General features: G+C 40.7%; 1 protein-coding gene across 1 annotated transcript in view; it reads left to right on the top strand.

Moving 5' to 3' along the window:
* Positions 1–25,874, top strand: part of LOC126162579 (uncharacterized) — a 384,276-nt gene that overhangs the window by 256,068 nt on the left and 102,334 nt on the right. Inside the window, exons 9-13 of the mRNA XM_049919174.1 lie at positions 3,781–3,973; positions 4,736–4,876; positions 11,148–11,413; positions 25,151–25,320; positions 25,729–25,837. Of these exons, the coding sequence (XP_049775131.1) occupies positions 3,781–3,973; positions 4,736–4,876; positions 11,148–11,413; positions 25,151–25,320; positions 25,729–25,837 (879 nt within the window). The remainder of the gene's footprint in view (positions 1–3,780; positions 3,974–4,735; positions 4,877–11,147; positions 11,414–25,150; positions 25,321–25,728; positions 25,838–25,874) is intronic.

Raw genomic sequence — 25,874 nt, 5'->3', positions numbered from 1 at the left:
GCAACTGTAACTGACATCTCCGAGTCGGTGGTGAGCATAATACTGAAGTTTATAATTTCTTCACCTACATCTGCATCTACATCCATATTCTGCATGCAGCTGTAAGTGCATGGTAGAGAATACTTACTATTATACAACATATTAGAGTTTATTCCCATTCCATCCTTATACAGAGTATGGGAAGAATGATTCTGTGTCCATAGTAATTAATCTAAGCTTCTCACAGTAGATGTCCGCCCCGGTAGCTGATTGGTCAGCGTGACAGACTGTCAATCCTAAGGGCCCGGGTTCGATTCCCGGCTGGGTCGGAGATTTTCTCCGCTCAGGGACTGGGTGTTGTGTTGTCCTAATCATCATCATTTCATCCCCATCGACGCGCAGGTCGCCGAAGTGGCGTCAAATCGAAAGACCTGCACCAGGCGAACGGTCTACCCGCGGGAGGCCCTAGCCACACGACATTTCATTTCACAGTAGATGCAGTCCCTTTGGGAGTGATACATGGGGGCACTTTGAAGGAGCAAGAAATGGAAGGTGGGGAAAGTCATTAAAGTGGATATTGGCTGCACTTAGCTGGGCAATAACTTCATAACTGAATGCATATGCCAGCCAAGTAAAAAGAGAAACAGGATGTAATAAAAATCGATGTTTTCATCTTTCGACTAGTTTAGTACTGTTCTCCATCTATTCTTGCCTTCTGCAGGTCTTTTACACCAAATATACTCAATAATCTATTTTAGATCATGTGATTCTCAGCTGCCAGTGTAATTGCTTCTATGCACAGCTCTTTCCAGATCCATGTTATTGATGATTTCATAGATGATGTCTGACTAGCCTGTCATGTAAGTGTTTTCCATAGACTTATTGACTACTTTTCCTGTACATCTTTATTTCATTCTTGCTCTATGCAATTTACATTTTTTACGTTGGTTCATATTTCAGTGCTTCAAATTTATTTAACACCAGTTTGCGAGTGAACCAAGTTTCATTTCCATACAATGCTGTTTCTCTGACATTCACTGTTGCTTTGTACTTCCTGCCAGGCTTATACAAACATACAAGGGACCCACGAAAGTAATGTATGCCTCAATTCACATATCACTCACTTCACAACAGAGATATCTACTATGGTACACCACTGTGTTAGCATGTGTCTTGTATCGGCATTGGTGCCATGGCTACCACAACATTTCATGAGGTGTCCATGCGAGCTGTCACTATTCACTTTGCTCACTCCAATGCCAATGTTGTGGGGCTGGCCGCAAGGCAGCAACACATTCAAACATCACAAGACAGAACCACATCAGGGCCTACATGCATCACAGATGGTCAGCACCATCTCAGCACACTAATCAGTAAACTAACTTCATATAATCCCAGAGTGGAGAGCACTCTGCCTCTTTTTGCCATTGCCCTTCCTTGTAGTAACTTGAACTTTGCTCTTGTGATAAATTATGGTTTGTATCTTAAATTCAGTGTGGGAAGAAGAATATACAGTATACTCCCTTAGTTTCCTGTGATACTACATGTAAATGTGTTATGGTATACTACATATAAAGTTAGGTCTTATGAAGAATTTAGTGAAAGTGATGAATCAAAGAGAAGCTTTCAAGTATTTAAAGAAGTAATTCTCACACCTCGGTGATGCTACGATCAAAGAAAGAATCTTCGTTGGACTGCAAATCCAAGAACTGTTTAAGGAAGGAATATTTAGTAGGGTTGTGATGATGGTTGGTTTGTGGGGCGCTCAACGGCGTGGTTATCAGCGCCCGTACAATTATCCAATCTTTGCTCAGTCCAATTTCGCCACTTTCCTGGATGATGATGAAATGATGAGGACAACACAAACACCCAGTCATCTCGAGGCAGGTGAAAATCCCTGACCCCGCCGGGAATCGAACCCGGGACCCCATGCTCGGGAAGCGAGAACGCTACCGCGAGACCACGAGCGGCGGACATTTAGTAGGGTCTTGAATGGAACAGAGAAAACAGCTTGCGAAACCTTCAGAAATGTTACTAACAATTTCTTGGGAAATCAGTGAGCTGAAAATTACAACCTAGCTGTTAATGAACTTTTGAGGATATTCTATGAGCTAGGTTGTAACATGCCACTCAAGATCCACTTTTTGGCCTCTAATCTTGACTTCTTTCCAAACAATTGTGGCGCTGTGAGTGATGAGCACACAGAGCACTTTCATCAAGACATTTCAGCAATGAAAAGAATGTAGAAGGGCAAGTGTAGCTCATCTGTGCTTGCAGGCTATTCTTGGTATGTCACGAGAGATATGCCAGAAGGAGATAACAAACATAAACCAAGGATTTTATGTCTATAAACTGAAGCAACAAGTGAAAATTTGTACCAAGACTGGGAATCAAACCCGGGCCTCCTGCTTACTAGGCAGGTGCATTAGCCACCAATCTGCCTTGACACAGCAGTTCACACAACTACACGGATTACCATAGCATGCCTCCCTCCTCAATCCATATTCTCGCTGCTGCCCCAGTCTACTTTAAATTCCCCCTAATGCGCTTCAGTCTATATACATAAAATCATATCTGTTTGAGAGCAATGAAGTTGCCAAAATTGTGTCATTTCATTTGTAAACTGAGGAAACGGAAAGCAACAACAAAGTAGAGCTTCAGTATCTGATCAGTTCATACAATCTTAAATTAATAATTGACCTACCCACAAGGATCACATTGGACTGTCAGGCATAAATAGACAATATATTTATAGTCATAAGTATGTGCCATAGCTTCAAAGTCACCTGAGGCTTGAATGGGTTGTCTGACCTTGATGGATAACTCCTCACTCTGCATGTCAGTATACCTGTGAAGACAGCAATTCCTACTTGGAAATACATAAAGTTAATGACCAGAGACTTACTAGAAATCCTGAAACATAAACTACAGTGGGTGGACTGGAGCCTCGTATACAGACTGAATGAGATTGGCACTAATTTTAATATGTTCATAAATGAGTTCTCATCCCTCATTGAAGAGATTTTCCCAAGCGAGATTGTTAGAAGCAACATGCCTGCATTCCTGAACATGCCATGTATCACAAAGGGAGTTAAACAATCATACAAAACAAAGAGGAAAGACCACATACTGCCATATAAAATATTTAAAAAATGAACATGGTAAGATCTGGACAGATCTCCAGGATAAGATTAGAATAATTACAGTATGTGCATTTACACAATCATTCTTCCTGTGCCCCATATGTGAATGGAATGGGAAGAAGTCCTAATAACTGGTAAAATGGGAAGCACCCTCAGCCATGGCCTTCACAATGTTTTGCAGAGTATGAATGTGGATGAATCTTTGACTCCTTCATTAGTTGCCTGATTACTTACTGTAGCTGGAAGAAATAAAAAGGATACAAATGCTGATGTGATACAGGAATATTTTTTCATATTCACTTCCAACCACAAAATTGAAAGAAAATAATGGAAAATTAAAATATCTTAATTTGCAAATTTTCTGCAAATTAATGATAACTGTTAATATCATAAAAAGAAAGAGTACCTGTTCAGGAATGGAAATTCAGTTAATTTTCGGTATGTCATCTAATGGACAGTTACTCTCTGCAACTGCATTGAGATAGAAATATGATTCATCACTTTGAATTGTTATAATATACTCATACCATAACTCTTGAAGAGATGTCATCTTTAATCATATATAACCAATATGAAACTGAGAACAGCATCAGGATATGATTACAGCAGTGGTGCAGAATTTGTCAACCAGATTTTAAATATAAATGTTTTTCTTTAGGTGCCAAGAGAAATCTGCATTAGGGGCTCTTTATTCTGTACTTCTTCAAGAGCATAACAATGTAGCATCCAAACTTGCTGCCTTAAACAGCCATTGGTCAGATGAAACTGTATTCCAAGAAGCTCGTCGAATTGTTGTGGCTGAAATTCAACACATAACTTTCAATGAATTTTTACCAACAGCCCTGGGACAGGTCAGTATAAATTAAGGTCTCTTTGCAAGAAATGCACACACTTTGAAACCATTTTTTCTTTAATGATATAAGTTTATTAATAATACTGGTGAATATTGTGCATTTGTTAACAGAAATTATTTTATGTGAAAAATAGTTTAATTTTATTAACACAAACACTTCAGAATTTGGTTCACTACAAAATATTTGATTTTCACAACAATAAACACTTACGAAGCTATTAAAAATACGTAAGACCAAAACTATTTTCATAATATGTTGAAAGTATTAGAGTCCTAACAATCACAAGATTAGTAGAATATGTCCAGTAAGCATGCTTGTTCATGTTTTAGCCATTCAAACATTTGTCTATTATCAATATCTTCACAAATAAAACACACACACACACACACACACACACACACACAGAGAGAGAGAGAGAGAGAGAGAGAGAGAGAGAGAGAGAGAGAGAGAGAGAATGTCTTCACAAATAAAACACACACATACACAGAGAGAGAGAGAGAGAGAGAGAGTTTCTTTTATTCTGCATTTCATTTTAGTTATCATAACACCTGTTTATTATATTGATAGGTAAAAAACTGCATTTACCAAGTGGTAAACTATTTAGCTGTATAATATGTTGTAGTATTCTATTTTTGTTATGTCTAATGTGACTTAAAAATAGATTATATAAATTAAGATTATAATCACCCAACATTTTTTATCTGTATGTGAAATATTATAAAATAATTGTAGATATTTTTGCTGTAATTCATTTTCCAGGTTGTATCCCAAAAACCAGAACTGAAACTTAAAGAACAAGGGTATTTTACAAGTTATTCAAGCTCAAACCATGCTGGAACAATCAACAGTGTGGCAACAACAGCACTCCAGATTTTCCGTTTCATGGTACCTGAATCACTGGTATGTCTTTTGAATGTTTTCAGTTAAGCACTGTTAAAACATTACTAAGGCTATAATTCTCATACTATGCTATGGAAATTTGAAATAAAAGTTACAGGTAAATAAATTGGTTATGTGCACCAAAAACAGCCTTGCCACAGTGGATACACCAGTTCCCGTTAGGTCACCGAACTTAAGCACTGTCGGGCGTGGTGGGCACTTGGATGGATGACCACCCAGGCCGCCATGTGCTGTTGCCATTTTTCGGGGTGCACTCAGCCTTGTGATGCCAATTGAGTAGCTACTCGACCGAATAGTAGTGCTTCAGTCAAGAATACTATCTTACGACTGGGAGAGCAGGGTCTGACCCTACGCCCCTCCTATCCGCATCCTCCACCGAGGATGACACGGCGGTCGGATGGTCCCAGTAGGCCACTCATGGCCTGAAGACAAAGTGCTTTTATGTGCACCAAAAGCTTTGATGCTGTAACAGCAACAAATAAATGATGATACTGAACCATAAACTTAGAAAACAGCAAGCTTTCTCACTTTATTTCAAGAATAAAAAGGAGAAACTAAAAAAAAAGGAAAATGTTAAAAGACTTTTTTTGAAGGAATATAGCTTGGGCACAACCGATATCAAGATTTCTTGAAGAAAGATCATTTGGTCACAGCTCATTTCAAGAAAGGGAACAGTTGAATGCCTATTATCTGCGTTTCACTGTCCACATTTTGTCCATTCTTCTCATTGTTGGTCTCTTTAACAGAGAGTTCAAACTGAATTTCTTATACCATCCAATCAGTTTTTTCCTTTTTTGGTTCCTAAAAGGGAAACTTCTAACTCTCAGAGCATGATATAATGTATGAAGTGCTTTCAAATAGTCTCACACAATCAAAGTTACTGGATTTAAGACCACAAATACACTGAGGAGCCTAAACATTATGACTAGTGTCCACTGTGATATTGAATGCTGCTGCCTGGTAGCATTGTGGGGATGCAATATGTTAAGGAAAATACACTCAAAGACTAAAAAAAAAGCTCTGCTAAGAAATTATCCAAATGGGACAAAAGTTGGTAGATCTGATGTACATTTACAGACAAACATATGAATACAGTTTTGGAAAAATTGGATGATTTGTTGAAGAGCGAGAGCTTCACAGATTGAGCAAGTCGGTAACACTTTGTTCCTCTTTCAGCCCTGATGCAAGCAGTTATTTGGCTTGGCATTGATTGATAAGAGTTGTTGGATGTCCTCTTGAGTGATATTGTGCCAAATTCTATCCAATTGGCATGTTAGAACATCAAAAGCCTGAGCTTGAGAGCCCTGCCTATATCGCTCAAAATGTTCTCAATTGTGGAGAGATCTAGCAAACTTCCTTTCCAACATAGGCTTTGGCAAGCACAAAGACAAGCAATAGAAACTCTGGCCATGTTCAGGCAAGCATTATCTTGCTGAAATGTATGCCCAGGATGACCCGCCATGATGGGCAACAAAACGGGGCATAGAATATCATCATTGCACACTACTGTGCTGTAAGGGTGTCATGGATGACAACCAAACGTGTCCTGCTTTGAAAAGAAATGCCACCACAGACCATCACTCCTGGTTGTCAGGCTGTATGGTGGGCAACAGCCAGGTTGCTATCCCACCACTGTCTGGGCCATCTCCAGACATATCTTCAGCCTGAAATCTCATTGACTAAAGTAGAATTGTCTTCAGTGATGAGTCTCACTTCAAACTGAGCCCCAAAGACCAGTGAAGATGGGTTTGGAGATTCTCTAGACAGCATTAGAATACCAACCTGATTGATGCCTGCCATATAGCTCAACAACCAGGAGTGATGGTCTCGGGGTGCCATTTCTTTTCATAGTAGGACCTCTCCAGTTGTTATCTGCAACACCATGCAGTGCAGCAGTACATTGATGATATTCTATGCCCCCTTTTGTTGCCTTTCATGACAAGACACCCTGGGCTTACATTTCAGCAAGATAACGCCCATGCACACATGAGGAGAGTTTCTACTGTCACACCAGTTGGACAGAATTTTGGATGGTTTGCTCAGGAGGAAATCAAACAGCTGTCTGTATCAATGCCAAGCTGAATAACAGCTTGCATAAGGACCATACATGGGCCAAAGCATTATTGACATGCCTAGTTTGTGAATCTCCTACTCATAAATAAATCATCCAATCTTTCTGAAATTGTAATCAACAGAAATGAATGGGGAATCATTCTAGTGTTGATACAGGCCACAGATGAGGAAATCCACTGACGTAAGCAACTTTGAAAGGGCAGATTGTTATGACCTAGTGCCTGGGAATGAGCACCTCAGAAGCAGCAAAGCTACTTTCAGTTGTTCACATGCTACTGTCAGGATCATCTGTAGAAAGTGGTTGAATGACAGTGAAACACAAGCAGGCAACAACATGTTGGATGCGCATGCCTCATCATAGAAGTTGGAGGTCAGAGGCTTTCCTGCTCTATAAAGCAGGATAGGCAGTGATGTATGGCAGATGTGATGACAAAATACAATGCTGATGCAAGAAAAAGTGTTTGTAGCACACCAGTCAGTGCATGTTCTTGGATACAAGGTCCACAGTGTATGACCCCTATGTGTTCCCATGTTGACCCAATGAACTCACCAGTTACGATAGCAGTGGACATGGAATCATAGCAATTAGACCATGGATCAATGGAAACATGTCACCTGGTCGGATGAATCATGTATCTTGCAAGAGAACAATACTTGCAAGAGAACTAAAGACAGCTCTACGAACCGAGTAAAGAGGATGGCCATTGAGATTGTCTATCACAATCCCCAAATAAGAAGACAGTGAAGAAACATTGTCCATGAGCAGCTGTGCCATCTGGAGTTTATGGACTACCTAAAGTCCTCAAGGAAAGAATGGCACTCTGCCCAATTGTTAGCAACATTAGCACACCAACATATGAATTAGCAAAACACCTGATAGTGAGGTCCGGCCTCTCTTTGGACAAATGCCAGCATCAACTTCCAGTTGCTGACCTGCTATTTTGTAGCTAAATGATAAGGGAACTATCTTCCTATGTATTCGCAGCACATTACGCTTGTCTACATTGAGATTCAATTGCCAGTCCCTGCACCATGCGTCAATTCGCTGCAGATCCTCCTGCCTTTCAGTACAATTTTCCATTGTTACAAACTCTCAATACACCACAGCATCATCTGCAAAAAGCCTCAGTGAACTTCCGATGTCATCCACAAGGTCATTTATGTATATTGTGAATAGCAATGGTCCTATGACACTCCCCTGCGGCACACCTGAAATCACTCTTACTTTGGAAGACTTCTCTCCATTGAGAATGACATGCTGCGTTCTGTTATTTAGGAACCCTTCAATCCAATCACACAATTAGTTTGATAGTCCATATGCTCTTACTTTGTTCATTAAACAACTGTGGGAAACTGTGTCGAACGCCTTGCGGAAGTCGAGAAACACGGCATCTACCTGTGAACCCGTGTCTATGGCCCTCTGAGTCTCGTGGACGAATAGCGTGAGCTGGGTTTCACACGACCGTCTTTCTCGAAACCCATGATGATTCCTACAGAGTAGATTTCTAGTCTCCAGAAAAGTCATTATACTCGAACGTAATACGTGTTCCAAAATTCTACAACTGATCGACGTTAGAGATATAGGTCTATAGTTCTGCACATCTGTTCGACATCCCTTCTTGAAAACGGGGATGACCTGTGCCCTTTTCCAATCCTTTGGAACGCTACGCTCTTCTAGAGACCTACGGTACACCGCTGCAAGAAGGGGGGCAAGTTCCTTTGCGTACTCTGTTTAAAATTGAACTGGTATCCCATCAGGTCCAGCAGCCTTTCCTCTTTTGAGCGATTTTAATTGTTTCTCTATCCCTCTGTCGTCTATTTCAATATCCACCATTTTGTCATCTGTGCGACAATCTAGAGAAGGAACTACAGTGCAGTCTTCCTCTGTGAAACAGCTTTGGAAAAAGACATTTAGTATTTCGGCCTTTAGTCCGTCATTCTCTGTTTCAGTACCATTTTGGTCACAGAGTGTCTGGACATTTTGTTTTGATCCACCTACCGCTTTGACATAAGACCAGAATTTCTTAGGATTTTCTGCCAAGTCAGTACATAGAACTTTACTTTCGAATTCATTGAACGCCTTTCGTGTATCCCTCCTCACACTTCATTTCGCTTCACGTAATTTTTGTTTGTCTGCAAGGCTTTGGCTATGTTTATGTTTGCTGTGAAGTTCCCTTTGCTTCCGCAGCAGTTTCCTAACTCGGTTGTTGTACCACGGTGGCTCTTTTCCATCTCTTACGAACTTGCTTGGCACATACTCATCTAACGCATATTGTACGATGGTTTTGAACCAAATGGCCGGAGGCTGCAGCTAGGGAGAGGGGACAGAAAGGCAGTATCCAGCAGAAAACAGTCAGTCATCTGGAATGACTGAACATTCAACTTGCCAAAATATTACATCTTCTAGATGATTGAGAAACATTCCAAAACACTATACAGCAGTTCATCAAATGTTTTGGTTCTTCAGTATTGTTCACAATCATACTTTACAATTATACTGAAAAATTTTTAAGTTATTTGGCCATTTATTATTATTATTGGGTGTAGTACAGCACTTAAACTGGAGCATTTTTCAGGGAGATTTGAACAGTTTCTAAGCTAATTTCAGTTCTTTGCTTCTTCAGAGTCTCTTTGATGGATATTTGTCAGATGTTGTGAGGACTGAGGAATATATTTATTATTCTGGTTAGTCACACACTGGTTTGTGCAGTTAAGCTGTTATCACACAGTAAGTGTTATATCATGTTGTAGAAGAAAAAACAGTTCCCAGAGAAAAGTTCATAACTGAAGCCATTCTCTGAATGTCTGATGCAGTTGTACTGTTCCCAATTGTAATGTGGAGAAACAGCTCTGACAGTACACACATAGGTTTGCAGTCATTAAATAAGATGGTATTCCTGAGGTTTATGGCATTGTTTATTGGTGTTGATGTAGTGATTTCATTTTGCATGTATAACTTTGGTATCTGACCTAGCTGTCTTCTTCATGTGCTCTGTGTAGTTGTCTCATGGAACCACTACATGGAAAATTATCATGAACTGAGATATAGAGAGAGATTAGATTTTAATGTTCTGTTGACATCGAGGTCATTATAGATGGAGCACAAACATGGAGAAGGAAATCTTCCATGCTCTTTCAACCATTTGTATGGAATGGTTTAGAAAAATCATGAAAATCTAAATCGCAATGGCTGGACCCGGATTTGAATCGTCATCCTCCTGAATGTGAGTCGAGTGTGCTAACCACTTCGCCACCTCACCCACCACCGATATCTGGTTCAGCTTTCTGGAAAAACATAAACAAGGCTGCAGAATAACCATATTAGCACAGCTGTATGCAATAAATGTGTGTTGCAAGTGTGACATGAATCAAACTCATTTGTAGGCAGCACCAACAATAACCACCATCCCATTATGTTTTATGTAATGTATCAATGTTTGCTCAGTTGATGAAGCTGAAACTGTGAGTTATTGGTGAATACGGCACACATACAATCAGTGAAGGTCTAATCATTATATTTTTGTACAAACTGTGGCTTTTTTTCACCGGGAAGGCTTCCATATGTTTTTATTACCATTTGGATAATTTCCACCTCTGACTATCCACTGTGAATGATATTACTCAATTAAAAACAATAGGGAAAAGATTGAGTGCTTCTCACCACATAAGGGAGACATTACGATGCAGAGAGACAATGAAAAAGTCTGCTAAAACGCTGAAGCTCTCAGAAAAAGTAGAAAACAGACTCACACTCTCACAAGCATAAGACACATACACACACACCACACACGTCCAGTGTCTCTGGGCATTGAGGCCTGGTTGCCCAACAACTTAAAAATATGAAAACACACACACACACACACACATATGTCATATGTCCAATGTCTCTGGGCATTGAAGCCTGGCTGCACAACATGTTAAAAATATGAAACAGTAATTTCATTATGATAAATTTTCCGTGTGGTACCTGTATTACCACTTACAGCAGTTAAATTTTTGGATAATTTATAGATGTAGGGATGACTGAATGCCATGATATTGCCACTGAAAAATGATGTCAGGCTCATTATTGTCCATATGTTGCTTTTGTATTTTGTATATAAATTACTTTTGTGAAATACTTTCACTAGTTAATTAACAGAAGTATCATTTACCATACCATTAACTCTTGTAATCTATCACATCCTATATTTTGCAGATGGACAGCAAAAATATATCAAAAGATAGTTCAGAACCTGTGATACAGAAGTTACTGAATACACCAGCATCCATTCCACTGGCACATACACCATCTACCTCTACATCAAACTGGAATGTAGCATCCCTTTTGATTCATAGAGGTCGTGATCACGGGCTTCCGCCATACGTGCAATGGCTTAAGCTATGTCCTATGTCATCTGACCACAGCAGACACACTCACAACATTCCAGAAGAGAGTCTTAGTGTCCTTAAAAAAATCTACAGGTGAGTTAGTGGTTTCTTAAATTAACTGCTCAATTTCCGGTCACAGCAGGGAAGCAGAATGAAAACTGCATAACACGAAAGCCTGAGAACAAGTATTATATATAATCATATATGAACTATGAGAGAGTTTTCCAAACGTAAACAGGTATGTGTCTTTTGCAGTTGTAGAAGGTGCAGATTCAGTTCTTTGTATAGTGCCTAAGCTTACATACTTCATTTACATCTCTCTTTAATTTTGGAGTATATCTAAAAGAAATATTTTTTCCCTGTCTTTCACCTGAATCTTTTTATATACATAGTGTATATGCAGTGTGTACTTAAAACTACCAAAATAGTGTTCATATGGTATTTCAAATAATTTTATAATCCATGCTATAGTTTTCAGTCTATGGATTCAAGTGGTATACTTAATTTTTACTTAAAACCTTGTTAATTAAAAGAAATTAGCATTAAAAGTAGTTGCAACACCATTCTGTAGTAAAATTAGTGTGAACTAATCAGTGGTTTTGAGAGAATTGACACCACTCATCAATAAGTCCTGCTTTCATTCCTTCCGGTAACTAATTTTCTTTTTCCAGTAACGTATTAACCAAGAAGACACTTGTAATTATATTTTGGCCGCACCCAAAGTTATTTTTGTCATTTTGAGCCCTTGTGCTTCTTTGATTCCAGGATTTGACTTTATACTTTTGTTACACAAATTTTTCCAATCCTGATAACGCATTTGGTCATATAGTTAAGCCATTAATTAAGAATTTGAATAAATTGTCTAAATTTAAAAGATGGCCATCTTACACGAAAATAGTGAATCCACCGCAAAGGCATACCATATATTAATCAGATAATACCCTGAACTTTGATACTTTCCTAAATAAGTATCATTTTGTTAAACTAGGTTATTGTTGGATTTAATAGATCCACTCTAATTCTAATTCTGACCTGTTTCATTTTATAAACTATTAGCAAATTGAGCAATGCTTTGCAATTGCTAAATACGTATTGTAATTGGATATATGTTGTCATCTCCTCCTAACACCCCCCCCCCACCCCCCCTCCAGATCTCTTTGTCTGTCACCTCCTGCACCCTCTCTCTGTTCATCTCCCCCTCCCCTATATCTCTCTCCACATCTTCCTGCCCCTCTCTCTATCCATCTACTCCTTCCCTTTCTCTGTATCCACCCTACCCCCCTGCCTATTTAATCTTCTCCCCTCTTTCTGACCTTGAGCTTTGGTTATTGTTATTGCTATCAAATACTTGATTGGGAATTGAAGTCATTTAAAACGAATGGGTTAATCATATACAGGATATGACAGACCTCCCTGGCTGCTGCATCTGTGAAGATAATAGCTTCAATGACAGTATTTCCCATAGTTTTAATCTACAATGGACAATTCAGATTCCGTAGAAGAAAACAAAAAAACACATAGTTGTGTATACAATTTTTATATATTAAAGAACATTTATTAAAGTATCATGTAAAAGGTTGAAGTAAATCAGACAAGAACTTTCCAAGATTTCTGGTAACAATTTTAAGCGATGGCTTGACTGTATATAATAGTACAGATAATGTAATTCTCAAAATCACAAAATATTATGACTCCAGGCTATATATACTTCACTATCAAAATCACAAAATATCATGACACCAGTCTATATATTCTTCACTCAACCCAAAAATCCTCAGTCCAGGCTTAGCAATCATTGTGATAATATCACGTAGCAATTTATAATTTAATTAGGTAATTTTTTGTGTGAATCCCTGTCTGATAACCACACAATCCACGTCTTCGTTTTTAAGCAATCACACAATTAATGTTTATGTGATAAAAGTCCATGAGTTGCAATAATTTTGTTACATCTCTATGAAAATTCATGACTGTGTAACCTACTGCTCACATCTTTGTTTGTACTCGCTATTAGTGTTGAATTATTTGTATATAATTAGACATGTGTGTGGAGCTGGTGAATTATTTGTATATAATTAGACATGTATGTGTGGAGCTCATCTACTTTGTTTACCTCCCTTGTGAACTGTTAACAAAGATACAGTTATGTTCATAAACTTCACTGAATAGGGAGTTAGGCTGACATTGTAATTTGTGAATTCCAAGGATATGCAATTGAGTTGTACGTGAAAACTAAATATTGAGACATGTTTGTTGTGAACTTATCTGAGACTGTCAAGTTATTGTGTTATTTTCTGACATTGAGAAGTGGGTTTACTTGCTGTGTTGAACCAAATGACAACTATGAAGTGATAGTAGTCTGGATAACTGCATAAAGAACTGGTCTTTGCTCAGTTTGATTAATAATAAAAAAATCTGAAAACAAGTGAAATTAAAACCTGTTTGTTTGTTTTTTGTTCCTTTGAACTTATAGTGCTGCTAAGGAAAAATATCCACAATCAAGAAAGTAATCTTATATGGCACTTGAGCAATATTTTGGGATAGGTCATGTGAGTATATTGTAAGCAATCACCTTTCTAGATTGACTGAATTTTTCCACTGTCATACCAAAGTCTGCCACCAGCTTTAACTGAAATTAAACCTGTGTAATCATTCCATCTCATACCCTCAGAGATCTTACATACAGGTGTTTGCATGAATTGAGTGAGTCCATTTATTTGGCAGTAGGTAACTACATTCTTTGAAAAACACTGTTGTAATTAAGGAAATATTAAGCTAAAACAGCAACTGTTTAATGGAACTGGGGAAACAGAAGTTTTATGTCTAATTTACATGGTTAAACTTAGCTGCATTTACATGAATAGTATTAAGCAGTACAGTGATACTTTGCCACTAATCTAGTGTATGGATTAAGTATTTATGATTTTATTGTCTTCTGGTAATGTATATCTTGACACACCCTTGACTGTTCTCCTTCTTGATGGGGTCCACAGAAACAAGTGAATGAATGAATGTGCATAAGTCACTGTTTCTTTAGGAGCTTTGTTATACAGACTGTATACCTTGAAGGGTCTCTCCCATCATGCACTGTTCAGTGTATACACTGAAGCGCCAAAGAATCTGGTGTAGGCAGGCGCATTCAAATACAGAGATACGTAAACAGGTGGAATATGGCACTGCAGTTGGCAACATTTACGTAAGACAACAAGTGTCTGGCGCAGTTGTTAGACTGGTTACTGCTGCTACAATGGCAGGTTATCAAGATTTAAGTGAGTTTGAACGTGGTGTTATAGTCAGTGCACGAGCGACGGGACACAGCATCTCCGAGGTAGCGATGAAGTGGTGATTTTGCCTTATGATCATTTCATGAGTGTACCGTTAATATCAGGAATCCAATAAAACGTCAGTTCTCTGACATCACTGAGACCGGAAAAAGATCCTGCAAGAACTGGACCAACGATGACTGAAGAGAATTGTTCAACATGACAGGAGTACAGCCCTTCTGCAGATTGCTGCAGTTTTCAGTGCTGGGCCATCAAGAAGTGTCAGGGTGAAAACTACTCTATGAAACATCATCAGTATGGGCTTTTGGATCCGAAGACCCACTCGTGTACCCTTGGTGACTGCACGACACAAATCTTTATGCCTACCTGGGCCCGTCACCACCGACATTGGACTGTCAATGACTGGAAACATATTGGCTGGTCAAATGAGTCTCATTTCAAATTGTATTGAGCAGATGGATGTGTATGGGCATGGAGACAGCCTCATGAATCCGTGGACCCTGCACTTCAGCAGGGGACTGCTCAAGCTGGTGGAGGCACTGTAATGGTGTGGAGCATGTGCAGTCAGAGTGATATGGGACCCCTGATACCTCTAGGTACAGCTCTGGCAGGTGACATGCACATAAGTATCCTATATAATCACCTACATCCATTCATGTCCATTGTACGTTCCAATGGACTTGGACAATTCCAGCAGGACAATTTCGACAGCCCACACGTCCAGAATTGCTACAGAGTGGCTCCGGGAACACTCTTTTGAGTTTGAACAGTTTTGCTGGCCACCAAACTCCCCAAACATGAATGTTATTGAGCATATCTAGGATGCCTTGCAACGTGCTGTTCAGAAGAAGTCTCCACCCCGTCACACTCCTAAGAATTTATGGACAGCCCTGCAGGATTGATGGTGTCAGTTCCCTCCAACACTACTTTGGACATAAGTGGAGTCGTTGCCACGTTGTGTTGCGGCACTTCTGTGTGCTCGCAGGGGCCCTACATGATATTAGGCAGGTGTACCAGTTTCTTTGGCTGTACAGTGTATATAGTGCTTGGTAACTATTTTTCTAAACTTGAGCTGAAGTTTCTCTACGTGCTCTTGCTCAGAGCTAAATTGAATTCCTCCTTGAGATAAGACACTAGCGACTCTGTATCTACTTCATTGAGCATGTAAATTTATATATTTGTTTCAAGAACTGATATATCAACAAAAATAATCAGTTTTTGAAAATATAATATAATTGGATGAATAAAAAATCTACTCATGAAGGAGGAGAAAAACATATAAAAGTTATTGAACTGTGCCAGCAGCTCCTTCTTCTGGCAGAAGGATTGAATGGGAAGGAAGAGGGAGGAAGATAAAGGACTCGTGAGATTTTGGGAATGTGGAGGGTAACAGAAAAGTCACCCTTAACCTTGGATCAGAGAAGACTTACCAAAATGGATGAGAAGGAAAGACTGATTGTTGAGAACTGCAGAGAACGAGATTTGAAAACCTGTGAGACAGCCACGCGGGGTAGCTGTGCAGTGTAAGGTGTCTTGTTACGGTTAGCATGGCTCCACCCATTGGAGGTTCGAGTCCTCCCTTGGGCATGGGTGTGTGTGTTGTCCTTAGCGAAAGTTAGTTTAAGTTAGATTAAGTAGAGTGTAAGCATAGGGACCGATAACCACAGCAGTTTGGTCCCATAGAACTTACCGCAAATTTCCAAGTTTTTCCTGAGAGACAAAGGTGGAAGATAGGGTAATAAGATAGGAGTGAGCGTAGGGCATGTGTCACAGCAGGGATGATCACAAGGGCAAGGGCCATAGGGTAACAAAATGGGTGCAGAAGCAGCTTGGGGCCTGACCAGACATGATTGATATGTTCTTGCCAATTAAGTTTGGAGTCAATGTGAATACCTAGATGTTTTACTGATTTAGTTTCTGTATCCTTTGTCATTCCTCGTATGATCTGTTGTGTTTTATCGGGATTACATAAGAGTTTGTTAGCAGTAAACCAGTCCAAAGCTATGTCAAAAGATTCTTTTGTTATGTAATTGAGTTCAGAAATGTTCTGATGAGAGGTAAACAGTGTAGTATCATCTGCGTAACATATGACAGGATGTGGTATGTTGTACGGCAGGTCATTGATTGCAACAATGAAAAAGAAGGGTCTGAGAATAGGTCCTTGGGGAACACCTATGTCTATCTCGAGCAAGGAAGAATGCATATTCCTGACTGAAACGAATTGTTTCCTGTTGTTCAAGTAAGGAGTGATGATGGCTGAAGTGTTCTCTTGCAATTTCTTTTGTAGGATGTCAACAGGAATGCAATCAAATGCCTTGCCTAAGTCACATAATACAAGTGATACTTTATTTTTGTTTTCAATAGCACATAATGTTTGATCAATGATTTCTAAAATGGCAGCAGTTGTGTTTTTTCCCTTGCAAAATCCAAACTGAAAGTTACCAAGTAAGCCATGATCTTCAAAGTAGGTATTTAGCTGGTTGTGCATTAGTGCCTCATACATTTTTGACAATATAGGCACAATTGAAATTGGTCGATAGCTTTCAGGCAGTTTTTTATTCCCTTTTTATAAACTGGGATGACTTTAGATATGTTGAGTGTATTAGGAAAAACTCCAAATTCTAAGCATTTATTGAAAATACCAGCTAATGGCGAGCATATTAAGTGTATTGTTTTTTTTTAATAATGTAATTGGACAACCAGTAGCAATCCATACTTTTCGAATTTGAAAATTTTGCAACAGTTTTTAAAATGTCAGAGAATATGATAGGATTCCAGTGAAATACATGTTCATTTGGCAGAAGGGTAGCCAGCAGGTCCATTGCGGAAGAACTTGTTTCTTTAATACTATTTGTTACTTCCTTAACTGAATTAATAAAAAATTTATTTAGTACTTCAGTATCCATCAAAGGCACTTGAGTGTGTTTGGGAGTGAGACCTTGATTTATAATTTGCCATGCTGCCCTTTTTTTTATTTTTAAGAGGACCTTAGTTCTGTAGAATTTTTTTGGATTTAGTATACGAGTTATGAATTCTCTCTCTCTGCTCAGTCCTGTGAATAGAGGCATGCTTGTAAATCTGGTAGAATGTGTGCAAGTTTTCCCTAATTACAGAAAGTTCTTTGGTAAACCAGTTAAGCATTTTATTTTTAAGTTTCCTTGTAGTTCTAGCTTTTGTTAATGCAGAATAAGAATACCATAAATTTCTCAAAAAAAAATTATCAAAGGCTATTTCTGTTCCCAATTTCTCTGGCTGACATTTGTATACCCAGTCCCACTTTTCCTTCCTTAACTTATCAATAAACAGTGTAATGTACTCCTCTTTTTGTCCTCTCACCAGTACAGAGTTAGGTTCGGTGGTTTTAATTGGCTGCCTCTTATAAAGCGTCAGGAGCAAAGGATCATGATCTGCAAAGTGTCCTCCTGCAAATGTGACTCTAAAATCCTCCTCAATGAAATTAACAATAATGTTGTCCAAGCATGCATACATTCGAGTAGGACACTTATTTGTGCAGTATAAGTTTAATGATCTTAGTACATTCAAAAATATTTTTGTGACTTGTTTGTCTGTGTTAGCCATTTCAATGTTGAAATCTCCACAGACAGCAATTCTTGTCTTAAATTTCAAAATTTTTTAAATTAATAGTTCAAATTTCTCAATAAATAGGTTAACATCACCATCTGGGGATCTATATAGGCTAACTACTACACTCCTGGAAATTGAAATAAGAACACCGTGAATTCATTGTCCCAGGAAGGGGAAACTTTATTGACACATTCCTGGGGTCAGATACATCACATGATCACACTGACAGAACCACAGGCACATAGACACAGGCAACAGAGCATGCACAATGTCGGCACTAGTACAGTGTATATCCACCTTTCGCAGCAATGCAGGCTGCTATTCTCCCATGGAGACGATCGTAAAGATGCTGGATGTAGTCCTGTGGAACGGCTTGCCATGCCATTTCCACCTGGCGCCTCAGTTGGACCAGCGTTCGTGCTGGACGTGCAGACCGCGTGAGACGACGCTTCATCCAGTCCCAAACATGCTCAATGGGGGACAGATCCGGAGATCTTGCTGGCCAGGGTAGTTGACTTACACCTTCTAGAGCACGTTGGGTGGCACGGGATACATGCGGACGTGCATTGTCCTGTTGGAACAGCAAGTTCCCTTGCCGGTCTAGGAATGGTAGAATGATGGGTTCGATGACGGTTTGGATGTACCGTGCACTATTCAGTGTCCCCTCGACGATCACCAGTGGTGTACGGCCAGTGTAGGAGATCGCTCCCCACACCATGATGCTGGGTGTTGGCCCTGTGTGCCTCGGTTGTATGTAGTCCTGATTGTGGCGCTCACCTGCACGGCGCCAAACACGCATACGACCATCATTGGCACCAAGGCAGAAGCGACTCTCATCACTGAAGACGACACGTCTCCATTCGTCCCTCCATTCACGCCTGTCGCGACACCACTGGAGGCGGGCTGCACGATGTTGGGGCGTGAGCGGAAGACGGCCTAACGGTGTGCGGGACCGTAGCCCAGCTTCATGGAGACGGTTGTGAATGGTCCTCGCTGATACCCCAGGAGCAACAGTGTCCCTAATTTGCTGGGAAGTGGCGGTGCGGTCCCCTACGGCACTGCGTAGGATCCTACGGTCTTGGCGTGCATCCATGCGTTGCTGCGGTCCGGTCCCAGGTCGACGGGCACGTGCACCTTCCGCCGACCACTGGCGACAACATCGATGTACTGTGGAGACCTCACGCCCCACGTGTTGAGCAATTCGGCGGTACGTCCACCCGGCCTCCCGCATGCCCACTATACGCCCTCGCTCAAAGTCCGTCAACTGCACATACGGTTCACGTCCACGCTGTCGCGGCATGTTACCAGTGTTAAAGACTGCGATGGAGCTCCGTATGCCACGGCAAACTGGCTGACACTGACGGCGGCGGTGCACAAATGCTGTGCAGCTAGCGCCATTCGACGGCCAACACCGCGGTTCCTGGTGTGTCCGCTGTGCCATGCGTGTGATCATTGCTTGTACAGCCCTCTCGCAGTGTCCGGAGCAAGTATGGTGGGTCTGACACACCGGTGTCAATGTGTTCTTTTTTCCATTTCCAGGAGTGTATTATGTTTTCATCCAGCAGCTTAACACGACTGAACTCTGCATGTAGTTCTGAGCTATAAGTTGTCACAACAATTTTAGAAAATTTTACTCATTCTCTTACAAAAATACCTGCACCACCATTCTTTCTCTGCTTTCTACACATGATATCAGCCACAACATACCCCTGAGGGACAAATACGTCTACTTGCTCAATTGTTAGCCAGTGTTTAGATATACATATAATGTCTACAAACAAATCATTACAAAGATGTTCTTATTCTAAAATCTTATTTCTAATGCAACAGATGTTGATTTGTAAAAAAGTTAATATTTGTCTTTATCTGTATTTATCTGGGGACTCTTTGTCCTCACACAGTTGCTTGGAGTATTAGGCCTGGTCACTTTCTTTAATCCACTGATACCGTCTCCTTTGTTGTTTGTTAACATGTAAGAAGATGATGTTGTACTTGCCTGAGCATTGATCTCCACTGTCTCTTTTACGCAGTGTTGCAGCAAGTCTGATCCCACCAAAAATCCTGACTTCTCTGCAGTGGCTTCTTTCGGCATGTTGATCTATGTACACAGCATATTGGAATTTTCTTTGCTCATGCTAGATTCCTGTTTATTCTTCTTTCTGATATCTGGATTGATTGCTTGTAGGAAGTCTTCTTTTCATCTATACATACTGCAGGTTTATTTAGTGTCCATATTTGTTTTTCCATTTCCAAAGGGCTCTTTGGGATATTTTTTGTCTTTAGTTGATATATGGATTGGCTGCTTGTTGGATCTCTTCTTTTCAGCTGCACATGCTCCTGGTTTATTTGCTAAAGCTACAGTCATTAGCTCATTATTTGTAGTTGTGTCCTTCCACTTGAGTTCAATCACTTGTTTGTTATCCTTATTCTTCATGTTCACTAACTCTAGAATCCTTTTTGCCATAAGTTCCTTGCCTGTTGCATTCAAATGCAGCCCATATGAGGTATATAGCTCTTTGCTATTAGGTGTATTTATGAATTTTGCATTTTGAGAGTCTAGTATTATTTTTTTAATATTCTATCTGTGCTGTTGATTTCTTGGTTTACATAAGACCAGTCAGCCAGGTGTTGGGAGGGGGGGGGGGGGGGGCAAAATGTCAAACAGAATGGATCTCTTCACTACTTAAGGAAGTTGTAACCTTATGTTGAAGTATCTGATAAACATATTCAAGAACAGACTAGTACTGAGTGATAAGAGGTTTTTTTGGAGGGCTCAGTAGTACCAAGATTGGATGTGATGGCCCAAGAAATCTGCTCTTTAACTGGGCCGGTGGGGTAATTATGTCCTGTGAAGGCTGATGTGAGAAGGGTGGAATATTGCTGTAAAGAGTCCGCATCTGAAGAAACGTGTTTGCCTCGAATGCCTAGGGTGTATGAGAAGGAACATTTGATTTGGAAAGGATAACAGTAACTTCCTTTTCTTCATTTCCTTTTAGTTTTTTTTATCTTTTATTTTCTGACATGTCAGCAATGTATTGTCAATAATTTCCGTCTTGTTTATTACCCTATCTTCCACTTTTAAGCTCTCATTTTGTTTTCAGATCTCATCCTATGCAGTCTCCAACAATCAGTCTTTCCTTCTCATTCTGTCTCCTAAATCTCCTCTGACCCAGGGTTCTTTGTGACTTTTCCATAACTCTCCACTATTCCTAAATGTCACCAGGTTTTTCCTTCATCCATCTTCCTTCTCTTTTAACTTCATACCAGAAGAAGGAACCACTGGCTCCAGAAGCTTGCACATTCCCACAACTTTTATGTGTGTTTTCTCCTGCCACTACTTGGTGGGTAGATTTTTTATGCATCTTGTTATATCTGTTTTTTACAGCTGCCTTTGGTAACAATTGTTATTAAAAATGCCTCATGCTCTCTGATTGTGGGTATCTTCCAGTTGGTCAAGTCTGTTTGTTGCCATTAGATGTAATGTATTTCTGTCAAGTGAGCTCCCAAACTACCTGTTGTAAATAATTTAAGCAATGGAAAATACAGGATAGTATAACAATATGAATTAGGATATATCGCTGCTTATCACATAGAGGAGGCTTTGAGCAGCAGGCAGGTACATGTAAAAGTGGACCAAGCTATGAGGCCTGACTGAGTGACCTTGGCTGTGGTAGTTTTTGAGGGTAAAGAAAAGGTGTGGGATGGGGAGGGGAAGGGATAGCATAGAAGGCATGGAAGAGGAGGGGAGAGATGCTAGGGACTAGCAAAGATTGAGGCCAGGGGGGTTACAGGAATGAAGGATATGCTGTAGGGAAGGTTCCCACATTCACAGTTCAGAGTATTCGCGGAAAGACTCCAGATAGCACAGACTGTGAATCAGTTGCTGAAGTCAATCACACTGTGTTGTGTGCCACGCTTGGTAACAGGGCAGTCAAACTGCCTCTAAGGTCACCATTTTTCAGTGGCCATTTTTGCAGACAGACAACTCGTTAATAGTCACGTCCATGCAGAATGCCTCATATTGGTTGAAGCTAAGTTGGTAGAATACGTTCGCAAAGGTGACACAAATTCACCCCTTAATTTCTTCTCTAAAAAACTGTCTGCAGCACAGAAGAAATATTCCACTTTTGATAGAGAACTTCTGGTGGTCTATGAAGCCATCAAACACTTTCACCCTGACATCAAAGGCCGTTCTTTCTTCATCCTGGCGGATGCTTTCTGCAACCCTCCCGAGGAACCACCCCCTCGGCGTTTCCACCATTTCGACCAGGTCTCTCAATTTTCTTTGGACGTATACTACATCAAAGGCACAGAAAACATCCCCACTGATTTCTTTTCACGGATCAATACTGTCTCGTGCATCATCGATTTGTCTGACCTCACCACTCTCCAGGCCTCTGATGAGGAATCTCAAGCTCGCCTCAGAGATCCTCAGGCATCACTTGCGTTTACCAATGCCAAGTTCCCCAGCGTTTTGGACAAAGTGGGGTGCGACTCTTCTACCGGCACTCTCCGACCGTTGCTCCCTCCCACGTTGTGCCGACAAGCCTTCAATGCCTTGCATAACCTCACCCGCCCTGTCATCCACACCACCACATGCCTCGTCACCGAGCATTTTGTTTGGAAAAATGTTAAGCAGAACTGTCAAACCTGGGCACACAGCTGCATTTCCTGCAAATCAGCAAAATCAGACGCCACACCTCCCCCCCCTTGGCAAGTTTGACATTCTGCAAGGATGTTTTCGTCATGTACATATCAACCTTATTGGCACTCTGCCACCATCAGAGGGCAACAGATATATCCTCTCCACAATCAACCACATGTCTCGTTGGATGGAAGCTGTTCCTTTACCCAACATCACAGTAGAAACCATGGCCAAGGGATTTGTTTCATCATGGATCGCTAGGTTTGGTTGCCCGTCCACCATCACCACCGACCAGGGTCGACAGTTTGAGTCTGCACTTTTCACGATTCTATGTAACCTTTGTGGTATTAAAAAAATTCATACAACAGCCTACCACCCGCAAAGCAATGGTTTAGTGGAATGATGGCACTGCACTCTTAAAACAGCACTCAGGTGCCATGATTGCCTCTGGTCTGAGGCACTTCCTTGGGTGTTACTCGGCCTCTGTTCAACCTTTAAACCTGACTTACAGGGAACCAACTCTGAATTCGTTTTTGGTGAGAACCCAGTTCTACCTAGGGAACTTATCCTGCCCCAAGCACTCGAGGATTTCCTCTCCTCCCCAGACTTTATTAGTAGGATGCGCACCCACTTTAGACACACACGGCTATACCCGACTGTCAGTCATTCCCCACCAGACACTTACGTGTCAACCACACTCAATACACGCTCCCACGTTATGCTCAGGGGCGATTCCATTAGACAACCCCTGCATCCCCACCTCAGCCCCTTTGAAGTACTTCGGAGGGGCAAGATGACTTTCGACATTATGGTTAAAGATCGCCCACAGACCATTTCACTACACAGGCTCAAGCCTGCTTTCGTGGTCTCCAATGCCCCTCTACCATCCCAGTCAGATCATCCGGACGAATCTTCCGTTGCCGAGGCTGATAATGAACTAGCTCACACCATGGTAGGGTTTTCTCCTTTGAGGGTTCGTCACTGCACCAGGTTTCCCAAGGATGTCGTCATCAACTCCATGCGCAAGTTTTGATGATGTTTCATCTGCTGGAGAGACCTGCTCCCCGACTTTCAACTTGGGCTGCAATGTACCAAATAAGCCCATTGACGATGTGTCAATTGTCGCTTTCGACGTCCATGTTCTCATGCTACTTACAGACACTGCAGACCCGACACTTAACGAGGAAGTAGATGTCAAGATAGTGCATAGCCTGTCCCTCCCCCAAGAGTGCAATCCATTAAGAGTTTGTGCATTCATCTCCTCAGACGGCTCGATCTGCATTAGGGGCAAGCATGCTCACACGCCACACCCCTCCCCACACCTCTAGCTTCGTCCCACGTTTTGATGTTGGTAGGCACATATTTTTCCAACCTTGTTGCCTGTGTTTTACAATCTGTTTTAACTTACTGTTCTGAATATTTTCTTGACACCCATCTCAATCTGTTACTGAGTGGGCACTGAAGACCTTGCCGTCGTGCACCCATATAACCCTCTCCATCGTCATCATCCTGGGCCGGCTGATGCATCATCCGCCTCCACTGGCTGTCTACGATGTGGTCCTGCAGCCTGTCACCGTGCCTTTGCACGCCGCCCTGACTGAGATAGAGCTTCCAGTCGTGCACCTGCCACCTCGCACTACTCACTCTGATGCCGACGCCCACACGACCTCCTCTCAGGCCTCACAGGCTGTACTGCGTACTGCGGGGGAGGGCTGTGTGGTGTCGATAGGTCACATCAACCATGTAAAGCATGATCGTTGAACTCTAACTGCTCTGACGAGCCGCCATGTTAATGTTCTAGTCAGCCTTTGTACCTTATAAAGTGTACAAATGTGACTTTCTTTGTACTGAAATATATGTATGTATAGACATCTATGGGAACAGTTTGTTGCATATACAGTTATCCGTATTCCAAATTTTCAATAAACCTATCAAACGAAAATTTTGAGTTACAGCACAAAATCCATTTTTCTCCATCCTCTGCACCACATATCACATTAACCACTTCAGATATCATGATAATTATGCACATCAACAGTGGTATAGTGTAAGTTCCTGAAACTGATCAGACTTAAAAACCTATCTTTATCAGGAAACCTCGTAACACTATTTTCCTTGTTTTCTCTGCTCCTGAAAATTGACTTATTTCCCTCGATCCTGAATTTTTTCTGACACCTTTCTGGAATAAATTCTGATTATTTTTAGATTTCTTAGATTTATGTTTACAGTTCAATTTACTGTCCAAGGATAGCAATTTTACCAACTGAAAATTGCCTTCATACAATTTTTTAGAATGAAAATTATTTTCATTTACAGTGATCCAAGCTTGATAGATCTGTTTGTCGGTGGTGTGCTGGAGACAGAACTTGATGGGGCCATTGTTGGCCCCACCTTCACCTGCCTATTGGCTCACCAGTTTGCGTTAGTACGAAATAGTGATCGCTTCTGGTATGAGAATGATCTCCCTCCCTCATCATTCAGCAAAAGTAAGTAGAGATGCTGTGAAAGTATATAACCTTTAAAATATCAACTTTTTTAATATAGTGGAATATGTGCACATTTTATATCTGTACCATATTAGTGAAATACCATACTTTTTCTATTTTCTAAACTGAGGGGAAATTTAGCTGTAGTGTGAACATTTGAAGGCCAAAAATTAGAGCTCTAACACTTCAGCAATAGGTAATTGTCCTTGAGTATCTAAATTTGCAAACTTAACTGTGGCACGTGCCAGATGGCATGGAGTCATCTAAGGCCAATTTCAGGCATGCCTTAGATTCTTTGATAAGATATTCATATTGAGTTATCAGTAAATGAGAATACAATATACTAAAGTTATTAAAATGTTTAAAGATTTATTATTATTAGTAGTACTTAATCTTTAATTCTTTCAGAACAACTACAGGAACTCAGAAAAGTCACTCTTGCTGGCTTGCTGTGTGCTAACATGCCAACTCTTGAACAAGTACAGTCACGGGTGTTTATTCAAGAGGACCCATATCTGTGAGTATTCCCACAATATTTACAAAGAATACATAAA

The sequence above is a fragment of the Schistocerca cancellata genome, chromosome 2 (assembly GCF_023864275.1).
Source record: "Schistocerca cancellata isolate TAMUIC-IGC-003103 chromosome 2, iqSchCanc2.1, whole genome shotgun sequence".
NCBI classification, from domain to species: Eukaryota; Metazoa; Arthropoda; class Insecta; order Orthoptera; family Acrididae; genus Schistocerca; species Schistocerca cancellata.
The sequence above is the reverse complement of the archived record's forward strand: the minus strand, read 5'-3'. Positions and strand labels throughout refer to the sequence as shown.